Source organism: Impatiens glandulifera, chromosome 5, assembly GCF_907164915.1.
Source record: "Impatiens glandulifera chromosome 5, dImpGla2.1, whole genome shotgun sequence".
Lineage (NCBI taxonomy): Eukaryota > Viridiplantae > Streptophyta > Magnoliopsida > Ericales > Balsaminaceae > Impatiens > Impatiens glandulifera.
This window is the reverse complement of record NC_061866.1, coordinates 141,980-165,847: the sequence shown is the minus strand read 5'-3', so window position 1 is coordinate 165,847 and position 23,868 is coordinate 141,980. Positions and strand designations below refer to the sequence as shown.

The 23,868-nt window shown below is 35.7% G+C and overlaps 2 protein-coding genes and 1 pseudogene across 2 annotated transcripts; all 3 read right to left on the bottom strand.

The window, feature by feature from the left end:
• Positions 1–1,449: 1,449 nt before the first annotated feature.
• On the bottom strand, positions 1,450–5,931 carry LOC124937746 (annotated as a pseudogene).
• A 4,738-nt stretch (positions 5,932–10,669) lies between these two features.
• Positions 10,670–12,332, bottom strand: LOC124938513. The gene is made up of 2 exons (XM_047478956.1): positions 12,280–12,332; positions 10,670–11,370 (listed from the first exon to the last, which is right to left on the bottom strand). The coding sequence occupies exon 2, from the start codon at positions 11,364–11,366 to the stop codon at positions 10,824–10,826; it is 543 nt and encodes a 180-aa protein (XP_047334912.1). The 5' UTR covers positions 11,367–11,370; positions 12,280–12,332; the 3' UTR covers positions 10,670–10,823.
• Positions 12,333–17,424: 5,092 nt separating this feature from the next.
• LOC124937743 (probable serine/threonine-protein kinase PBL3) lies at positions 17,425–20,363 on the bottom strand. The gene is made up of 6 exons (XM_047478063.1): positions 20,298–20,363; positions 19,067–19,141; positions 18,542–18,904; positions 18,326–18,464; positions 17,923–18,059; positions 17,425–17,862 (listed from the first exon to the last, which is right to left on the bottom strand). The coding sequence occupies exons 1-6, from the start codon at positions 20,361–20,363 to the stop codon at positions 17,425–17,427; spliced, it is 1,218 nt and encodes a 405-aa protein (XP_047334019.1).
• Positions 20,364–23,868: the final 3,505 nt, after the last annotated feature.

The following is a 23,868-nucleotide window of genomic DNA, read 5'->3' as shown; positions in this document are numbered from 1 at the left end:
GCAATGCAAGAGGAGCTGAACCAGTTTGAGAGAAATAAATTTTAGCATCTAGTTCCACGACTAAAACATCAATCGGTTATAGGAATAAGATGAGTGTTCAGAAATAAACTCAATGAAAATGGTTTGGTTACGAGGAATAAGGCCATATTAGTGGCCCAAGGATATAAATAGGAAGAAGGAATTGATTTTTAAAAATCATTTGCTCATATGGCTAGACTTTAAGCCATTATAATTTTTCTTATATTTGCGGCTTTTAAAAATTTCAAAGTATTTCAAATGGATGTTAAAAGTGCATTTTTAAACGATGAGTTAAGTGAAGAGGTTGATGTTGAACAACCTCCCGGTTTTAAAAATCCAGAATTAATAAGTCATGTATATCGGCTAGATAAAGCCCTTTACGGTTTGAAACAAGCTCCTAGAGCATGGTATGATACATTAACAAAAAATTTGTTTAATCATGATTTTACCATAGGCTCGGTAGATAAAACCTTGTTTAAATTTGAGAAAAAGGGACACATTCTACTGGTTCAGATTTACGTGGATGACATAATTTTCGGTTCAACCGATTCTATGTTGTGTGACAAATTTTCAAAGTTAATGACTGATAAATTTGAAATTAGTATGATGGGGGAGTTGAGCTTCTTTCTAGGTCTCCAGGTTCGGCAGATCGAGGGTGGAACATTTACTAACCAATCCAAGTATACAACCGAATTGCTAAAGAAATTCGGAATGGACATCTTCTCTTCAGCCGCCACTCCTATGAGTTATCTATCAAGTTAGACAAAGATGAGGACGGTCAAGGAGTAAACATTACGGCTTACTGAGGGATTATCGGTTCATTATTGTACCTCACAACAAGTCGACCGGACATATTGTTTGCGGTCGGAGTATGCGGAAGATTTCAGGCTAATCCAAAGCAATCACACTATACATCGGCCAAAAGAATCTTAAAATATCTAAAGGGCACTCAAGATGTGGAATTATGGTATCCAAAGGACTCAAGCTTTAACCTAATCAGCTACTCTAATGTAGACTATGCGGGCTGTAAAATAGACCGAAATTAGAACTAGATATCTAGGTCAATTGTCATTATATTTATTCATTTGAATGTGTATTTTTGTTTAAAATTTCTAGAGTTTGAATTGACAGAAATTAGAAATAGTCTACCTATCCTGAATTAAGCTTGGAGATAGAACAACCATGGATTAAGCACAATTTAGCGAGTAATTGGCTTATGTGATTTATTCTTTTTGCTTATTGTTGTCTGGTATAGAGAAAGAATGATCCAAAGGCTTTTGCAGAGGAACTGATGAAGGAAAAAAATAATAACTACCCAAAAGTTGAACAAATCCAAACTACCAACAACACACATAATAAGAACATACATAAACAACATACATAACAAGAACACATCAACATACACATTTATTAATTAATTCCCCATCATCCTTAAATCAATGAAGAACAATTAGGACTTGTTTTTCAGAGTGTTAGCGATATCAATTACAAAATGGTATCTCACATCCGCCTTCACCAATCGCTCCATCGCATTGTTCACTTCATCGATCTCAATATATGCATTTATACCATGTTTCGCAGCAAAATCAATCATCTCTTGAGTCTCCTTTATTCCCCAAATATTACTCCCAACAATTATATTCCTTCTTGCTCAACAATCATCCATATTCAACAATTACCAAACCAAATAATCAAATTTATCTTACCCATGATTAACGAGAACGAATGTAAATCAAGAGGTTTTTCAGGCACCCCAACAAGAACAATCTTTCCATGAATATTCATTTGATTAGGATCACTATTAAGAAAAACAAATCAGCACCGAGTCTCTCAATCGCCTCATTCTTCTTGCTAATCAATGTACTAATACCAATCACATTAGCACCAAAAGCCTTGGAAAACTTAACCGCACAATGACCTAACCCACCAAGACCCACCACACCTAAATTGGTTCATGGATTATCAAAACTAAAGTACCTTAAAGGACTATAAGTTGTAATTTCAGGCACAGAGAAGAGGAGCATTCGCATCAAGAGGAGATTGTTAAGTATTTTGATAATGAAATGTTCATTTGATACCATGATGTTTGAATATCGTTCAGAATACTTTAGCTGCAATAGAAAACATGAATGAATAAATAATACTATTGAAGTCATGCAATTATTCATTAAATATGCGAAAAGGAAAGGTCCTTCGAAAAACGGGAAGGCCCTTCGCAAAACGGGAAGGCCCTTCGAAAAACGGGAAGGCCCTTCGAAAAAAATGAAAGGCCTTTTGCGAAACGGGAAGGCCCTTTGCAAAACGGGAAGCTCCTTCTGAAACATAATCAAATCAGAGCATCATGGTGGTGGTGATTCATAACCGAATCAGAATTAGAACCGAATGTCCTATTCGTTTAAATAAACAATAAAAACAACAAACGTACCTGTTGTCATAGTGCTCGTGCTCGTCGTGCTCATTTTGGTGTCCGTTGAAGATCGCCGCCCGCCGTGGCTGTCTATCGATGGTCTCCGTTTAGGGTTAGAGAGAAGGAGGAGAAGAGTAGAAAGAGATAGAAGGAGAAGAAGAGAAATGAAAAAAGATGCCGAAGTTATATTAAATAGTAAGAGTATTTTGGACTTTTCACACTTTTCCACTTCACGAAACGTGAAGGCCCATCGCGTTACGCGATGGGGGTATTTTCGTAAAAAAAATAAATAAAGTGGTCATTAGCGCAATAAAAATTATGCGGTGACCACAGATGCAAATAAAGTGTTTTTCAATAAGATATGATGTATTATTCAATTGTTTTTTTAGTTTCTTACTATTTTAAAAATTATATAAAGATATATATTATTTTAACATTAAAATTAATAAAAATATTTTAATTTAAATGATTAGTTATCTTATTTTTTAATAAATCTTATTTTTGTTAGGTCAGTGAGTATCACTGTATATAAGAATTTGAAAACAAATTTTATTAAAAAAGTTTAAAATAAAAAAAAATTAAAACCAGAACAATTTAAGTTATGACATTATTTGTAATTATTTATCTAAAATAAAATAAAATAATATTTATATATATATATATATATATATATATATATATATATATATATATATATATATATATATATATATATATATATTATATATATACTTGGGCCTTATTCGGTTTTGAATTATTTAAATAACAAAAAAAATACACATCATTTTATTTATCTCACATTCATCAAATCACTCAATTCATTAAAAAAAATATCTTAAATTTTCTTTATTTAAAACTATTATTTTATTTATATATATCAATAATTTTTAATTATTTTATAAAAAAAATCATCCCTCCTCAAAATCATTATGTTAAGCTTGAAACTATAACTTAAATTTCCGAGTTCTTGATTCAAGAAACGTGTTCTTGATTGATGGGACCGATTATGGAATTTTTTAATCAAGCGCAGCGGATATAATGTGATAAGAGAATTCGAGGTTAAAGAGAGAAGAAACCGGGGTGAGAAGAGAATACTATTAAAATACACCTAATAGTCCAAGATAGAAGTTCAAGGCTGAGAGAATAACTTAGAGTAACAACTTTCACAAGCTTCAATTCATAGCCAAAAAGTGGGGTGGGCATCTGCATTTAAAGAGGTTGAATTACCCAAGAGTATTCGGTTACAAACTTGTTACAACAACTTGTAGAAATAACAGAATTCGGTTTGAGAGAAATATAAGAGAAGGGAAACAAATCAGAATTATTAAACAAAAAATATAAACTGGCCCATGTGCACCATAGGACCGAGGCCTTGATGCGTAGACCTAACATAATCTCCCCCTTCAAAGTTCGTCGCCCTCGACAAAAAGAACGTGGACTGGTCAGCCTCTAATGCGCATCCTCAAAACTTCAAAAAGACTATTGTTTCGGTCGGGCTTCAGAATGTTTAGCAAGGGTCGCATCATAGGACCGGACTTCTTAATAATCTTTCGGTAGAATCGTTTCAGTAGTGGAGCTGGTCGGGTCTTCGCCATTCTGCCCATGTTAGAAATTTATGTGCACCCAAGGTCGAGTTTTTCGTTGTTTAGAGTTGACCTTAGTTGCTGCAATGTTGCCAAGACTTGGAGCAAATATATAAAAAACTTCTTCTAGCTTCGATTATACTCTATAGTGTTATCAAAAATTCAGGCCAAGTCTTTTTCCCGAACAAACATCACAGGGGCAGCAAAAGAGCCATAGCTTCTAACTATTCTCCTAACTTGTGGTCGGTCTTCGGGTTGCTGGAATAGAGCATTGAACACTTCAAATAGTTGCTGGAGATCTTCAGGAATATCTTCCAAGGTCATTGCCGCGAGGGAAACAGTTTGGCCTTCAGGCTTACTTTTTATTTGTACTTTGGCAGCAACACTACATTCATCCAAAGTCTTTTCCAACTGGTTTCCATGCATCAAAGAGATCTGCAACCGAGGAATCCCCTTTAGGACCGTGGTTATGCCTTGCTTCTCATACGAAAGGGACAACTTTTCGAAGTTCCAAGATGAAGGACATAAAGTAATCAGCCATTCAATGCCCAACACAATATCATATCCGTCCATGGAAATTACCTTCATTTCTGTTTGATAGTTATTGCCTTCCATCGACCACTTCAAGTCATTGCAAACGCTAGAGCATAAAACATTGGACCCATCGACCACTCTAACCCATTGCACCTGGGTTGCTATGATTTTGTGATCTATTTTCTCCAAAATCCTGCTATTGATAAAATTGTGGGTGCTGCCTGTATCGATCAGGATCACTATCGGCAGGTTCCCGACTTTTCCAAGAATCTGAAGCGTTTGAAAATCTTTAGAACCGGTCAATGCATGTAGAAATATGGATGGTTCTTCCCTTGCCCCGAGCAACGAAGGTATATCATCTAAAATAGATTCTTGAATGGGTTCTTGATGTTCTTGATGATTGGCCAAGACCATGAATAATCTGGATTTGCACCTATGGTTTAGTTGCCATTTTTTATTGCAAGTGTAGCATATGTTCTTCTTTCTCTTTTCATCCATTGAGACCGGGTCTAATTGCTTAATGTGGCCTTGGTTTGCACTTGAAGAGGACCCATATGATGAATTCTTGATGTCGGTATTGGTGCTCGGCCGGGCTGTATTAATACTGGATGGCGTGGGCAGCAACGGTGCTTCAGCGCTGTACAAGTGCCCGCTGCACATTAGGGACCGGTACGTTGCTTCTTGGACCTTAGCCATGGCCATGGATTCGTTTAGAGACTCGGTAAATCGCAACATAATGCAGTTTGCAATCTCCTCCCTTAGACCGGACAAGTAGCAATCTATGACGTATTCCTTTGGCATGCTGTAGAGTTTTTGAGAGATCGATATGTATCGCAGATTATATTCTTGAACCAAACTAACCTGTTTCAAATTCATCAGCTGCCTCATTGGAGTGTCATTTATAGAGGGCCCAAATTGCGCCAAGAGGTCTCTCTTGAACACATCCCATGACAATGCTTCCCTATGGTTGCGGTTTTGAAGGTATGACCCGTACCACATTCTTGCTTCGCCAGAAAAGTGAATGGGGGCGATTTCTAATTTAATGGCATCCTTTGTCTTGTCCACCCTGAAGAATTGTTCAACGGATATCAGCCAGCCCTCGACATCGGGTCCATCAAACCGAGGAAAGTCGACCTTGGTTAGCCGAGTGGGAGAAACATAGTGTTGGTCGCGGTTTTGGCTAGGGTGATGGGGACGATATGGGGGACCGTGGCAAGAAGGCTCATTATCATCATAGGGGCCGGTGCGGGGATCTTGGCCCTTACCCGATGCACTACTTCCGATTGCTGCAAGTCTTTCTTCAGCGATATTGAATCTTCCGTCCATATTATTGCTTAGTTCGGCCATCTGCTGTTTAAGGGCATCATTCATAGCAGCCGATTCAGTCATGTGTTGGTGCAAAATGACCTGCGTAGCCGCTGATTGTTAGGACAATCCTTCGATTAGGAACTTTAGCGCTCCATTTCTGTCTGCTGGCGGGTTTCTACCATTTGGAGAATCGCTCAGCTCTGATACCAATATGTTAAGCTTGAAACTATAACTTAACTTTCCGAGTTCTTGATTCAAGAAACGTGTTCTTGATTGATGGGACCAAGTATGGAATTCTTTAATCAAGCATAGCGGATATAATGTGATAAGAGAATTCGAGGTTAAAGAGAAAAGAAACCGGGGTGAGAAGAGAATACTACTAGAATACACCTAGTAGTCCAAGATAGAGGTTCAAGGCCAAGAGAATAACTTATAATAACAACTTTCACAAGTTTCAATTTATAGCCCAAAAAGTGGGATGGGCATCAGCATTTATAGCGGCTGAATTACCTAAGAGTAGTCGGTTACAAACTTGTTACAACAACTTGTAGAAATAACAGAATTCAGTTTGAGAGAAATATAAGAGAAGAAAAAAAAAACAGAATTATTAAACAAAAAATGTAAACTGGCCCTTGTGCACCATAGGACCGAGGCCTTGATGCGTAGACCTAACACATTACTATCATCAATTTTATCTCTATTCAAATTATTCAAATAACCCTACTGAAAAATTCATTAACATAGAACAAAATAACCATTAAAGTTTTAACTCATCATGGATAAATATAAAAAGAAAAACAATATATATCACATTCAATCAAAATTTAAGTACTTATGTCTCAAAGTGTTGTTCAATTTAAAAAATTAGAAATTTAAAGAAGACGCAAGAACTTTAATAATTTATTAAAATTATAAAATCATGTGCTCTTATTTATACTTTTATGAGTATTTAATATTTTTATTTATTTATTTTTAGAATCTTAATATTTTTAATTTAAATATAAATAAGATAATTCAATTATATTGTAATTAATCCATTCATTAATATAATATCAATTCACGAACAATATTAAGAGTCATCGTTACTATTTGTTTTGTATTTCTATATTTATAAGATTGATGGGGGATAAAAATCTAGCATGCTTCCATCAATAACTTTAAAACTAGATCAACACAACTATGTTAGGTGGAAATCTCATCAAGTTATTCTTCTCATTAAAAGATGTGGTCTCATACAACATATTAATGAAGAAAAAAAATCTTCCACCAACAAAGATGGGATAACAAAAATAATCCAAAATTTAAAGAATGGGAGATTCAAGATTCAAAAATTCTAGTGTTGAAAATAAAATTAATTAATTGAAAATTAGACATTATTATCTTTTGTTTAACATGTGTCTTAATAAAGATTAAATATCTAGTTAATATTAGACGTTATAATCTTATGTTTAATAGGGGTCTTAATTAGTATTAATTATGACCGTTTAAGAGTTTTTTTTGTCCTAGTATAAATAGAGTATTGTATTTGCCGAAAGAATATAAACTGAAATAAAAAATCTTTTCCTCTTTTTTTAATCTTATCTTGAGTTTGTGATCAAATAAGTCGATTCTCCACTAACATTTTCAACAAAGTGGTATCAGAGCGAGGATGTCTTTGATGTTCCAATATCCGCATCATATGAAGGACACCTATGATAGTTGGTCTATCTGATTAAAGACGTTACTCGGTTCCCAAGGTGCATGGGAAATCGTAAAGAGTGGGATTGTTAAACCTGATGAAGATGCGACGTTGGTCTTGACTCAAACGTTCAAGAAGAATAAAAAGAAGGATCAGCATGCCCTTTTTATCATCCACTAGTGTCTGGATGATGAAGCTTTTGAGAAAGTAGCAAATGCCTCAACATCGAAGGAGGCATGGGAAATTCTAGAAAATTCCCACAAAAGAGTTGTTAAGGTAAAAAAGGTATGACTTCAGATCATACGGAGAGAATTTGAAGCTCTTTATTAGGAAGCATCGAAGTCTGTTTCAGACTATTTCACGTGGATCTTATCTATCGTCAACTAGATGAAGCGAAATGGAGAAAGCATAAAAGACGTATGAGTAATCGAGAAAATTTTTCATTCTCTTCATCAAAAGTTTGATCGTGTAGTGGTTGCAATCGAAGAGAATAAAGATTTGAATAAACTCTCAATCGACGAATTAAATGGATCGTTACGGGTGCACGAGGAACGGATGAACAAACACAAAAATGAGCCTTTGGATCAAGCACTTCTAGTCAATCATTCTTTTGGAAAAAAGAGGAACGTAGTTCATCGAGGCCGTGGTCGAGGCCGAGGCTATTCTCGTAGTGGCGGTCGAGGCTATTCTCGTGGTGGTAGTCGAGGACATGGTAGAAATTCAGACATCGAAAGAGCAAATGGTGAAAAACATCGAGGAAATCCAAAAGGTAGAGGAAGAGAAAGAGGACGCAGACGTGGACAAGGAAGTGACGAATACGAGAAAGGATACGAAATGGCATGCGTTGAGTGTTATTATTGTCACAAATTGGACCATTATGCTTATGACTTCTGGTATGTTGAGAATGCGAAAGTAGAAGTAAATCTCACGGAAGAAAAAGAAACGGAGGAGTCGACATTGTTGTTGGCGCTAAATCAAGAAGTTATTGGAGGAGGAAGTTAATGGTATCTTGACAACGGTGCGAGTAACCACATATATGGCGATAAGTCGAAATTCGTTGAGATTGAGAAAAAGACAACCAGAAATATCACGTTTGGAAATGCTTCAAAAATCCAGATTGAAGGAAAATGTACCATTTTGATTCGGTTGAAGGATGGTACACACAAATTTATCTCCAATGTGTATTATGTCCCTAAATTAAAAATCAATATTTTGAGTTTGGGGCAACTCATGAAAAGAGGCTACCAGATTTTAATGAAGGCAAATGTACCATCTTGATTCGGTTGAAGGATGATACACACAAATTTATTTCCGATGTGTATTATGTCCCTAAATAAAAACGCAATATTTGGAGTTTGGGGAAACTCATAGAAATGGGCTACCAGATTTTAATAAAGGATCGTAATATTTGGCTACGAGACGAAAGCGCTAACCTAATTGCGAAGGTGACGATGTTAAAGAATATGATTTTTCGCTCCCTATTCAAACCGAATGGCCAAACTATTTGCAAGTATCCGTGAAGGATCTAGCGTGGTGTTGGCACATGAGGATGTGATATATAAATTTCGGTGGTCTAAAAATGATGTCCGAAAAGAAAATGGTGAAGGGGATTCCTTTGATCAATCATCCAGATCAACTTTGTGAAGCGTGTCTTCTAAGAAAACATGCAAGATAAAGCTTTCCGAATGAAGCAATGTCAAGAGCAACGAAGTCGTTCGAATTAATTCATGCTGATGTGTGTGGACCGATCAAACCATCGTCTTATGGTAAAGTAATTATTTCTTATTTTTCATCAATGATTTTAACCGGAAGACATGAGTTTATTTCTTGAAAGAAAAATCTAAGAGTTTTGATACTTTTAAGAATTTCAAAAGTTTGGTGGAGAAAGAGTCTGGCTATATGATTCGGGCGTTGAGAACCGATAAAGGTGGAGAATTACTTCTGATGCCTTTAATCATTTATGTGAAGAAAATAGCATTAGGAGTTTCCTCACAACTCCAAGATCCCCACAACAAACTGGAGTGGTTGAAAGGAATAATCAGTTTATCCTCAACATGGCTCGGAGCATTATGAAACATAAGAAGATGCAAAAAGAATTTTGGGCGGAAGTAGTGGCGTGTGCAATTTATCTCCTTAACCGTTGTCTGACCAAAAGTGTGAAAGATCTAACACCAATTGAAGTTTGGAGCGGAAAGAAGTCAAATGTGTCTCACTTAAGGATTTTTGGGAGTATTACCTACAAGCATGTTCCAGAGCAAGAGAGAACCAAACTTGATGATAGAAGCGTGAAGTTTGTGTTCATTGGCTATGACGGAAAATCAAAAGGGTACAAGCTCTATAATCATGTCAACGGAAAGATGGTTGTGAGTCATGATGTGAAAGTCAATGAAGATGCTTCTTGGAATTGAGATGTTAATGAAGATCTCGTCAACGAATTCTTCCCATTCTTCAATGAGGACAATCAAGGAGAAGAAACATGGCAGCCCGTAGTTCCTATGATGACATCGAACACATCTTCTAGTGCATCTTCATCAAGTGGAAGCCCTAATGAAGGGTCACGAATGATGAGAACTATTCAAGAACTATATGAGAATACAGAGGTAATGAATGATGTCTTTATGTTCTGTCTTTTAGCCGAAACAACGTCTTTGAGTTTTGAAGAGGCTAGTAAAAAGAAGAAATGGAGACAAGCCATGGAAGAGGAAATTCAAGTCATTGAAAGAAACAATACATGGGAACTCACTTCTCTTCCAACGGGTCAGAAGTTTATTGGTATCAAGTGAATATTCAAAAAGAAAAAAAAATGCAAAAGGTGTTGTCGAAAATATACAGCGAGATTAATCGTCAAAGAGTATGCATAACGACACAGAGTGGACTATGATGAAGTATTTGCTCTAGTTGCTCGTTTAGAAACAATTAGATTTTTTGTTTCACTAGCGGCACAAAGAAATTGGAAAATATTCAAATTGGACGTGAAGTTAACATTTCTTAACAGTTTTCTTGAAGAGGATGTTTTTGTGAAGCAAGGAGGTTATGTGATGAAAGGATAAGAAGGAAATGTAATAAAGTTGATAAAATATTTTATACTTAAAAAACCTTTTCAATTAATAAATCTCATAATAAGAACGGTTGAATAAATTCAAATAAACTTATTGATACAATCAATATTAAAGGATTAACAAATAAAGGGTGTCTTTGTCTAGATTAATACAATCCTCATCATGCTGAAACCATTAAATGTGTGTGGTTGGGGACTAGTAATTGAAAATAAAAAAGTGAAAATGATAACGCAAGCCTAAATGAACCGAGAGAATAGGCGTCTGTTGTAAGGAGCTATGTTGATACCCGATGGCACTGAAGTTGTATCGATGAAGTATGATGAAAAAGAAGAAGAATAGTACATATGACGTTTGGACACAAACTTGCGAATCCACATATGCTTGCCATTGATGGTGAACTTAGCCTTGTCTGCACCATTTAGGATCATATCAATAGCAACAGGCAAATAAAACACAATTCTTGCAAACAAAGATTGTTCTCCAGGAAGCACTTCTTGCATGTATAGAGACTCAATGCAATCCCCATAGATCCATGTAAAGAATTCTTTGATCTCCATTTCAGTAACTGGGTAGCCCTTTGAGAACGTCATAAACATTGTCCTTTCATCCGGGTGCAACACTTCCTCTCGACCCTGGGACCCACCTGCATTAAGATTGAACAAGAACCTTGTTGTATTACTACTAATATTAGTGGTGGAGGGCCTGGGGCTGCTCATATCCATCAAGCTCATATAGTGGATGAGGTTTCTCTCCATGGCTTCCTCCATGATGTCCTTCATTACCCTGACGCAAACATCCATTATAATCTTGGTCGTTCCTTTGACAATCAATACCCGGTTTTCATGAAAATACATGGCTGAGATTTCCTTGTACACTAAGCTTTTGGTTAGTGAGAGGTCTATGGATTCAGGTGAGCAAAGCCATATGACAGCTTCATTGTTTTCAATGAGTTTAAGGCATACGACAGCTTCATTTGCAAGTTCATTGATTAGAAATTTGGGTAAGGACAGGGCTTTCTTCACAACACTCCTGAAGCCAGACCGCTCCAGCCATAGCCAAAGGGCCATGATCCTCATAGACTCAAGCGAATCACGCCCCAGCTCATTTATAAGCACGGCGTAGAGGTCCCTATCATTTGAATGCAAACTCTTGAACTCTTCTAGGGATACAGGTGGAGATGGAGCAGCAGTCATGAAAAAATTCATCTTACTGGAAAATTATACAGATACAACAAAATCAGGGGGTAGGTTCCTAGGAATTGGGCAAACCTGTTTCACACCAGACAAATTTGATAGTGAAGCCATTAGCAATCCGAGAAGCGGGAAAAAAATAGAAAGGAAAAGTCAACAAAAAAATATAAGGCCATTCTCTGGCTCCATGTAATTAGTCATCTTCAAAATAAAAAATGGGGTGTTAATTCTTAAAGTTGGCTTTTATAAAATGTCAAAACCTTAATTTCTTTAAAACAAATTTATTTCAAACTACAGAAAAGAACCAGTTACAACAGATCATGATATAAGCTCATTCTCTGGTTCCATGCAACTAGTCAGTTCCAAAATAGAAAATGGGATCTTAAAGTTGTCTTTATAAATGTCAAAACCTTAATTTCTTTTAAAAAAAATATTGTTTTAAACTACAGAAAAGATTAGTGAATAGAGAAACTGATATGCACAGCAAACAAGACAAGCTGACCTGAAGGTAATTCAGAAACAAGCACAGCTTTCTTCTTCCCTTTCTGTATCTTTGAGGATTGAGGAAACCATGGTCTCAACAAAATGTTCTTGAAGAGCCCATTTGAGAGACGATGCTGATTTTAATTGCATACCCAACCACTGTGATAATCCTAAAGAGCAAGACTCCGATTTATAGCTAACTGAAAAAGGAAAATAATATCTTCAACCACTCAAAAACAGTAATTTTATTTATTTATTTCATATTCAATTCGCCTCCCATATAAGATTGAAAAGCTGTAATAAGTTTGGAATCTTTTTAAAGGAAAAATATTTTCTTAGGGAAGGTGGTACTTAATGTAATTGGGATTACTGCAATCTGGTTGAAATTCTATCTTTTATTCAAATTACCTGGCATTTTAAAACATTTACGCGTGTCAAACTTGAAAGCGAGGGCAAAGGCGTCTGAAGAGAAAGACACGTCAGTATATGTTGGCAAATGCTACAAAATTGTTCCATTGCTTGGATTAAGACAGCATAAAGTTGAACCAAATATATGTTCATCAAAGACTTCCAAACTCTTTCTTCTCCATCTGAAAATGGAGCCTGCCTGATTTAACTAGGATTAAGTATGGGAAAAACTAAAGAAATGTGACGAGCTACAAAAAGTGAGTAATTCAACAAGGAATTGGGTAACCAAAACTAGTAGTATAAAGTTTGTAAATGCAATGTTGGATCATCATCTCATCATTTATCTACTTTTCATTAGTTTATCCAATGTTCAAATAATAATCCATAATTTGTACTCAACTTCATTCATTCTTTCTCATTTTATTATTGTGGGTGTGGCTTTGTTAATGAAATTGCTAGGTGTACCATTTTCACAAAGATAAAATCAATACACATTTTCTCAAAAAGAATGTTCTATATTCACAAACCAATAAAACATGAAATGCTGTACTCTTCTATAAATTATGTAATTTCCAACATAAGAGAATTTCACCAAGTTAAAATCTATGCACATTTTCTCAAAAAGAAAATTCTATATTCACAAACCAATAAACCATGAAATGCTGTACTCTTCTATCAATTATGTAATTTCCAACATAAGAGATTTCCACAAAGTTAAAATCTATACACATTTTCTCAAAAAGAAAATTCTATATTCACAAACCAATAAACATGAAATGATGTACTCTTCTATCAAATATGTAATTTCCAACATAAGAGAATTTCACCAAGTTAGTGGAGCTTTTATCAACATGCCGCCAAATAACCACCTTTTCCATTTTATGCCACAATTATATGCAATCTTAATTGATAGAACCTGACGAAAAGCTCTTAAAAGTTGCTTCAATGAAAACGGTTATAATTTGTCGACTATCTACCTTTGGTGTGATGTTAAGCGCCATTTCTACAACAAAATCAATGATTAGTATTTTCTAGTATTGAGATCAACCCTATTTATACAACAAAAACAATTATTCGTATTTTCTAGCCTTGGTAGTCTACCTTGACCACATTTTAATTATAAATTATAAACAATCAAAATTCCAAGTGAAAATGCCATATTTTTGGAAGTCCATCCGATGATTAAATAACAAAAGATTGATAGAACTTGCCATCTCCATTGGAATTTTTTTTTCTGTGACCACTACAGAGGATGCTAATACAACATCCCACCGTCATGACCCCCACTAGGTAGAAAGGATGGATGTCATACTAGATCACAGAGAAAGCTGGAGTTGCTAGCATAATTCATGGAACTGGACCACATATTTTCGCATCATACCATATATCTGGTTGCTGTAACATTGAATTATCTCCAATGAAAATTTTACCAGCATTTCCATTTATCATGCTTAGAGAAGATAACCCAGACTTCCCACCCGAAAATTTCATTTGCATCTTTGCTGATGATTTCTGCAAAAGAATCCTGGTGAACAAATACAACGGATAGGGTACATATACTACACTATTTTTGCCAGTCTTGTACAAACCGTATTTACTGAACTATTTTGCTGTCTAACCTTGAGAAAATTTTGGGATGTGAGATTTCAACAGATATATTTGCTGCAATCCTTTGTCGCCAGAGCTAGAAATGTAACTGAAATTCAGCGAAATACTACTGATTGCAGCTTTCTCCAGAAAAAAAAAATAAACTACTACAACAAAAGACCATTTTTTGAGATTTCAAAATTTTGATTTATTTCCACATTCAGATTAATGAACTGCAGAGAACTTGTATGGGAGATGGTTTGACTGCCCTAACCTGTGATGAACAATCTGCACCAGTCTTGTCTTTGTGTTTCAGAACAAATGATTTCTGACAGTAGTGGCTTCCACACACGGCAGGTCAAACATTGAGAAAAAACGCAAAGGAGATAAATTCCATGAAGCCGGAGGCGATGATGATCCATTTGGTTATCTCCTACTACATCCCCTTTGTACATTTTCTGGTGTAAGCCTGTTCAGGCTTTGAAATTTCAGTATAGAGGAACAAGGGAAAACATTTGCCAAATTACAGATAACTTAGGTTTCCTTCAGTAAAACTGAAACTTACTTCTCCTACAAACCATCATAAGATATAGTTACAAAAATACAGTACAATAAGTTGCAATCTTAGATTGCATATGATCATTTTCATTAAGAACTGAAAAATATAATTCAGTCCTAGACCATAATTACAAAAATATGAAGAAAAAATAAGCTGAAAGCATTTCCCAAAGTGATTCCAATGATTGGCAGCATATTTTATCTGCCTAAAAACAGTGACCCATCTTTCCTCCACCAGCCTTCCAGCAAATTACAATAACAGTAAAGTTTCTTAAGCAACCTAACATCTGATATGCTTACCAACTTAGCTAGTAATTTCTCCAAACAACAAATAGGGACATCGTGTTCTTCTTAAGCAATAATTTACCAACTGAAACCCTAAAATTAGCAGGAAACAAGAACATACTTAAAACCTCCAATGGTCCTCTGAACGAGCAGTGCATCTCGCCTTTACCGGAATTCAGCTCGCCGTCGAAAACTTAGCAGTAAATAAGATTATATTAAAATTATTTTGGGTTTCTAATTATTAAAATATTTTTTAAATTTAAATTTAATAAAAATATGTTAATTAATTATGATTAAATAATTAGAATAATAATAATATTATAAATAATTAATTTATAAAAAATTAATAAAAGTTCAGAAAAAAAAAAATCAAAAGAAACCTGATCAAAAAGCATAACAGTCATTATCTTTAGATAAATAAAAAGTATTTTTTCATTTTTTAAATAATAAATCAAATTTTGGCTTAGTTTAAATTATAAGAATGATATATATATATAAATTATCTTTTAACAAAAGTAATAATACAATTTATTTCATAGCATTATATATCAATTAGTATTTATTATTTAATAATTATCTTTTAAATATATATATATATATATATATATATATATATATATATATATATATAATTGGAAAGGGAAATTTGAGCAAATGACCATAAAACAGGCCTAATTGCGTATGGTGTGGGGCATAATTTAAATAGCGTTGGTGACCCTCTTTTTTTTTCTGACGAAAATGTCTCTATTGCGTCACGCATCCTCCAGTTGCGTGACGCATCCGAGTGCATTGTGAAAAGTCCACAATACACTTACTATATAATTAAAAAAATGTCCAATTTTTTCCATTTCTTTTCATTTTTTCTTTCTTGTTCTCTCTCTTCACTTCTCATTCTCCCATTCTCCTCCTTCTCTCTAAAAAGATGACCCCCGACGATGAACCCCGACGATGAACCCCGACGACGACCCCCGATGAAGACGTCGGAATCCCAACGAAGGAGATGTCCGCTACTACTGGTATTCTTCCTCCTTCCTTTATTTCTTTCGCATTGTTTGTTAGGGTTTAGGGATTAGAGATTGATTAGTTAAATGCCACCGGCGGCGAAATACAGGTGCGTCAAGCAGTTGCGTCACGCAACTGCGTCACGCACCCCAGACCATTTATAGTTAGTATTTGCATTTCATTGTTACGGTGTCTCTCGATTGATAGTATCTTTCTAACTTTGTTTACCTGTTTTTGGTTTCATTTCAGACCTGATGATACCTAATGGGATGGAGGTAAGTAAAGATCATAGTTTTATTTCGAAATAGGCTTGAACATGGCATCAATTCTTGCTATTTTCTGCTAGGAGGGTTACATTCTAATGATTGTTGGTTTTGGTTGTCTGCTTTCTTTGGCATGAATGAATAATTCTTTTTCTTTCTTCAGAAGGTACGTTTAAGTTGAGTCTTCAATTTAATGAGGACTATCCAAATAAGCCACCAACAGTTTGCTTTGTTTCTCGCATGTTTCATCCAAATAATAAATAAGTCACAAAACAATATAGTTTCAATCAATTAAAGTATCTTAAATATTATACTATGGGTTCATTTGGAAACACAATTTTGGTCAGATTTTTAACTTTTTTCAACTTAGTCCGAACAATATACACAAATTTATTGCTAGATTCTCATCTCCATTATTTGAATTATGATATGTATGCATCATAACATACCTATTTGTGGTAATCTTAAAAGTTTGTTCTTCTTTTCCCTTGCCCATTTGCCAGTATATGTAGATGGAAGTATTTGTTTGGATATTCTCCAACTCAGAAGCTGCAATGATATTCTCCCAACTCAGAAAGTAAGGGAGGTTGTTGAGCAGAGTTGGACGACAGACTAATTCTTCCTGAGGTGGTAGGGTGGTTGGTCTCTATAATAGAGATACTGGGATTTTATTAGAACTTGAAAAATGTTTTGAATGGTGAACTACCAACAACATCACATATTTTCTTGAGTTCATTTTTGGGGTATTCAGTTTTAGACAAATCTTGTGCATATATTGTTGATGATCCCCCTCTGCCTATTAAGGTTGATTTCTTCAATTCTGTTAGTCATTATTGTACTGAATTCTGCTTATATCAGTTTTAGTGTTTGTGCCTTTTATGTTGGAATGAGATATTCTACTATAGGTTTTAACTTCAAATAATAACAATTTAACTATCTTGGAACTCTGTTACAATTTATTTATAAATTTTTATATTGTAAAGCATTACATTTACCTCAAATCACAACTTCTGGTTCACAAATCACAATTTATTTGTAACTATTCAGACTTGTTTAACCCTCTATAACTCGAAAGGCTCTGATTTTAGACACTGCAGAGCAAGGTTAGCAGCCATAAAAGCTCCTTTTTGAGGATATTGTCCTTCTAATTTTGTGTCCATAATCCTGAATAGTTTCTGTTTGTCCCCTAAATAAAGAATATCCCACTCCACTAGATTCTGTTCTACACCCATTCTTGACTTATCAACTGCTCGACGGTCAGATAGCAATTCGAGTAACACTACTCCAAAACTATACACATTACTTTTTGTCGTAAACCGACCTGTTTGTTGATTGACAAAATCACAAAAATAATGTATGAAAGTTGATTCTATATATAAGAAAAAATATTCTGGTGCTGCATAACCGTGGGTACCCATCACTTTAGTCGATACGTGTGTCTTATCTCTAGTTGGTCCTGCCTTGGCCAACCCAAAATCCGACAGTTTTGCATTGAAATCCTACAACACATTCTCTAAGTAATAATTTTCTAAGTGAAAAGTGAAAAATGGGCTTATTACCGTATCTAGTAGGATATTGGAAGCATTGAAATAACGATATATGACTTGCTCCTCGTTATCGTGTAGAAAACAAAGGCCTCTTGCAGCTCCTATGGCCACTTTGAACCTTATGGACCATGAAAGTGGTTGAGGTCCTCCTACAGAAAAAAAATACAATCTGTTTTCAGCAAAAAGAACATAAATGTGCTTCAGGATCTGAATCACGATCCATATGAGAAACTGCCATAAACATTTTAATGTGTATGTCTGTGTTTTGTGTTCAAATCTGGATCACGTCCAGATAAGACCTGATTTATTCTCTTAATTTGATTACTTTCATTTGAAAAGACCTGATTTCTCAACCAGATGTGGATCCATATAAAAAATTCAAAATTTTATTGGCATATGTTGAAAACTAACTCACTTCTGAAAAGATGATTCTCCAAGCTCCCTTTTGGCAAAAACTCATAAACCAAGAGCTTATCTTTATCACCTTCTGAACAATACCCAATAAGCTTAAACAGATTCGGATGAAGAAGTTGGCCAAGATAGTTAACTTCCGTCTGTATATAATAATACTTGGAAGAAGTCAAAAACAGAGCAAAATAATTACAACCTGAAAAAAATAAAAAAAATATACCAACCACTCCTTGTGACCTTGGAAGCCTTCAGGTTTAAGTTTCTTGACAGCAACAACGATGCCAGAACCTAGCCTGGAAGCAGTGAGCAATTGTTCATCAATCCAACCTTTGAATACATAACCGAATCCACCTTCGCCAAGAAGACTGTCAGGGCGAAAGTTTCTGGTGGCGTTCCTTAGCTCGTTATATGAGAATGCCTTGGCATGAGTTGATGAAAGGATTTCACTCTCTGATCTTGGAGATGGGATAATCATATCATTGTTTTCTCTATAACAAGATGAGACTGTAATATTGTTCATAAAAACAAATAAACAAACAAATTGATTAAACATCAGAAACAAATTACTATTATTATTTGGATCCTAAAACCAACCAAACAAACAAATAATTAAATTTCCTTTCTTGGACAATGTTAGAGGTTATACAAAATTAGGAAACTACATAAAAGATTTCCAGATAACTAAAGATATCAAATCGAACTGGATGGATTAACTAACTATACAAGAAACACATTTGTTTGTTACCTGAATTGTTGGAAGGGATTTGAGCTGAATCTTGCGTGACGCATCCTGCGTGACGCATCCAACCAACCAACTAGCCTGCATTCAACAAATTAGGGAAAATCAATGATGCTCTGTAAAGGAAATCAACACAAACAATCATATGTATAGGAAATCAACACAAACAATCATATGTAAACGAAATAAAAACAAAATATAAAAGAATATATAGTGGAAATTTTTGTTTCGGCCTTCGTCGTTCGCCGTTGGAAGTTCTTCGCAGCTCTAGGCCATTGAATATAGTGGAATGGTCGACGGTGCCTCTTCGATTGGTTCTTCGGCGATGAAAAAGAAGAGAAAGTCTTCTCCGTCACCATTAGGGTTCACGGCGGAGAAGACCTGTATGAGAGAGAAAATGAATTAAAAATGAGAATTTTTTTTATGACTTTATAGGGTTTCGGGTGCGTCACGCAACTGGAGTTGCGTTACGCAAGGGTATAAATGTCATTAAAAAAAATGGGGGTCACCAGCGCTATTTAATTTACCCCCCTCACCAAACGCAATTAGGCCTGTTTTTTGGGTTATTTACTCAAATTTCCCATTGGAAATGGATGTTTTTTTCTAATCAAAATGTCCTTATTAATGGGTGAGTAGACACGAAAAATTTGACAAAATGACCCTAAAGATGTCTTTATTTGCATCCGTGGACAACGCATAATTTTTGTTAGAATTTTCCTCAAACTTTCTTAACCGGCAAAATAAATACAAATTCCTTAAACCGACCAACGTTTACAAGTTTGAATATTTATTTTAAATAATCAAAAAGGGAAAAATTGTTAGAAAAATTAAATAGTTAATTAATAAGTAATTAACTATCTAAAAGAACTTAATCAAATTCAATTTTATGTGCAGGTACACATCTCCAACCAGACCGGTCAAACCATTGCTAAATACATATCTTCAACCAGACCGGTTAAATCGATTATCCTGAAAGAACTCAAACCGGAATTCCTCAACTGATCTATCTTCTTAGAAAACCGGATCAGCTCAAAATCAGAACCGGTTGAATTGCAAACCAAAATTGCCCGGCTGGTTCAATATCTTGAAGATCTTAAAGCCACTGCACATCTCCAACGAACAGATTATTAAAAGATATGGATATGTTGGAAGTTAACGTGTTAAGATAAACAAAATATTCCTTGTGAATATGCAGAAGAAGGTTCTGAAACATGGCAAAATACAGGGAAATGATTACCTGACTTGGCACAAGTCCACAAACAATCTTCGAGGAGCAGACGGTCTCCAAATGAACAACTGTCATGTGTACAAAAGACAAAGCATGCAAGTCACCTAATCCGGACCGGCACGGCTCCTTCTGACCAATCACTTTGAAGAGAGAGAAATATGATGGTTGTCATATTTCCACTATAAAAGGAAGCACAAATGCCAAAGAAAGATCTCTTCTGATTCTCTCTAGCTCCCACACGAAAATCTGCTCTTCTTTAACATGATTCTTGCGCTCATCATAAAAGCTTTGAACTCTGAATCCCGCGAATAAACTCTGATAAATCTGAAAAGCTATTGAGTGATAAGAACGAATTGAAGAAATCTGTGTATTTACGTATTTATAAAAGTGTATTACAATATTGTGTGAGTATTGTAAAGTGTACATCGAACAGTAAATAAGACTCGATTGTGTATTGTATTGTGTTGTGGATTATTCCTTAGTGAATATCCTTCTCACAGTTTGAGAAGAAGGGGTGACGTAGGAGTTTATCTCCGAACATCCATAAAATCTGTGTTTTGTGTTCTTCATTTACTTTCGGTCACCAAACCAACCAAACCGGTTTCCCTCATTCTAACCGACTTCTCTCCACTCCCATTTCTAACCGATCCGTGTCTGTTACTTCAAGCTGAAACAAACTACTTCCGCACTTGAACTCAGTTCAAGAGTTTGTGATAATTTGTGTAGTGTTTAGACTGGTTTTAATTCTTAACCGAATTAGAGCCAACCGTTGTGTGTGTGTTGTGTGTGTTTAAAGAGGTCTCCTTTAGCCGGACCCCGTTCCCCTATCGGTGATCCCAATCCTAACAAGTGGTATCAGAGCAGCTAGTCTCAACACTCAAGTAACACGAAGCTGACAAACATTACTCACAATGAGAAGTCCCCGATGCTAGAAAGTTAGGCATTTGTTGATTGGAAGGTTCAGATGTATCTACATCTGATTACCATGGATGATGAAATGACGACCATTCTTAACGAAGGTCCGATAAAGATTGAGAAGGAGAAAGGTGAATGGACAACCGAAGATAGGCGAAGGAACAACCTAGACAACCATTGCAGGAGACATATCTTTAAATCTCTAGACAGGAACACGTTCGGAAAAGTCAGAGATTGTACAACTGCAAAGAAAGCCTGGGAAATGGTGATTCAGCTTCATGAGGGAAATGAAAGAACAAAAGAAAACAAGATACTAGTGGCAACTCAGAAGTTTGAAAACATTAAGATGAAACCGGGTGAAACCATGAAGGAGTTTAGTGATCGGTTCACAAATGTGGTGAATGAGTTGTCTACCCTTGGAAAGAAGTATGACAACAAAGAGATCATTGTCAAAGCATTGAGGTCACTTCTTAGTGCTTGGGACATAAAAACAATAGTGATGCGAGAATCTAGCAGTCTCGGGCAAATGAAACTGCATGATGTGTTTAAGGACTTGAAGGCATACGAGTTCGAGATGAGATCTCGGATCGAAGATGAATCCTCAACATCAACCGCAACCAAAGCTCTAGTAACATCTGTGGAAACAACCGTTCCGACACCAATCAAAACCGATGAACAGTTTACCGAAGATGCGATGGCAATGATTGCAAGAAAATTTGAAAAATTCATAAAGAGGAGTTAACCATCAAATAATAACAACTACAATTACGGTGATAAATCTAACGTTAGATGTTATAATTGTAATGCTTTAGGTCATTACAGGTCGGAGTGCAGAAGACCAAAGAGAGACGACCGAAGTCCGGATGACCGAAGACTGGCTGATAACAACCAGAGATGTGAATATCAGCAATCCGGTGAAGGCAAAGAAGTTCAGAAGGCATTACTAGCCGATGATGGTGGGAGCTATTGGGCTTATTCCGACACGGAGAACGATGACAACAAATTTCCTTGTCTCATGGCTAAGGAGGAAGAGATATTTGATTTCTCTTTTGAAGAGTTCACCAAGGAAGATTTGGTCATTACTCTCAACGACATGGTCATTGAGTTCAAGAACTTGTCTGCCCTTGTACCTACCCTACTGAATGTCCAAACCGATCAACCGAGTAACTTCCAAACCGGTAAATCAAGTGGAACCAAGACCGATGAACCGATTGAACTATCCTACGAAAATGAGAAACTCAAGGAGATAGTTCAATCGTTAACCGGAGAAAATGAAAGATCTAAGTATGTCATGGTTGTTTCAAAGAAATCTAGTGAAGTCGTAAACCAGATGTTTACCTACCAAAGACACCCCAAATGCAAGTTTGGCCTTGGATACAAAGGCGGTAAATCGGCTAACTGGAAACATTCCAAAGAGTTGAATCTCAACAAGAACAAGCTTTCGTTCATAAGCTTTGTTAAGAGTAGTTCAACTGATATCGAGGCAGATCATGAAATACCGTTAGCTAAGGAAATTAAATATGTAAGTCCAACTGACACGGCTAAATGACTTCATCCTGAGAGAATGAAAGCCAACCGGCCAGTAAGAAAAGAATCCGACAGACGTTCATACAGAACAAATCAACGTTCACTACCACGGCACAATGAAACACCAATCGGCAGACATAGAGATGTCAAGCCAAGTAACGGTGAAATAATTAACACTACTACTGGGAAAGTCATCCGACTAATTAAAGTTTGGATCTCCAAGGGACTAATAAACCACAGACCCAAGTAAATGTGAGTACCAAATATGTGTAAATATTTATTTTGCAGATTAAGAAGAACAAGCGGCTAGGGAACTCGAAATGATATATGGACATCGGTTGTTCCAGACACATGACCGGAAACAGTGGGTTGCTAACCGATATTATTCAGGAAACCGGTGAAATGATCACTTTTGGTGATAACTCTAAAGGTAGAGCTGTGGGCAAGGGTAAGATTGTCCATGGCAACTTAACTATAAGCAATGTACTTCTTGTCGAAAATCTGTATTTTAACCTGTTAAGCATTAGTCAAATGTGTGATGTAGGATACACGGTTGAATTTTCACAAACATGCATGTTTAGTTAAGAACACTCGAGATAATATTTTATTAACCGGAAATAGGTTAGGAAACAATTACAAAGTTGATTGGAAAATGAAAAGTGAAAACTTGGTTTGCATGATTGCTAAGAATGATTTAAACTGGCTCTGGCACAAATGGCTAAACCACTTGAATCTTAAAAATATTAATGTCATTTGCACCAAAGAGTTGGTTCAAGGAATGCCTAACATGAAATTTGCAAAAGATAAAGTATGTTCTGCATATCAAATGGGGAAACAAATAAAGACAATTTTTAAATAGTAAAGGAAATTTTCAATCAAACCGATGCTTAGAATTACTTCATATGGATTTATTTGGACCGGTTAGGGTCACAAGCCTAGGCGGTATGCACTATACTATGGTTGTTATTGATGACTACTCCCGATTTACTTGGGTGATATTTTTGGTGTCTAAAAATGAAGCTACTCCAAACTTGATTAAACTGCTTAGAAGATTACGAAATGAAAAATCAATACGAATAAATAAGATTAGAAGTGATAAAAGAACCGAATTTACAAATAGCACGTTAACTGCATTTCT

Excerpts from the sequence above, each read along its gene's own strand:
- LOC124938513 (XM_047478956.1), bottom strand. The coding sequence starts at position 11,366 with ATGAAGGACATCATGGAGGAAGCCATGGAGAGAAACCTCATCCACTAT.
- LOC124937743 (XM_047478063.1), bottom strand. The coding sequence starts at position 20,363 with ATGACAGTTGTTCATTTGGAGACCGTCTGCTCCTCGAAGATTGTTTGT. Across the intron at positions 19,142-20,297 it reads GTGGACTTGTGCCAAGTCAG|GCTAGTTGGTTGGTTGGATG; the intron begins GTAATCATTTCC and ends TGTTGAATGCAG. Across the intron at positions 18,905-19,066 it reads AATCCCTTCCAACAATTCAG|GATCCAAATAATAATAGTAA; the intron begins GTAACAAACAAA and ends GGTTGGTTTTAG.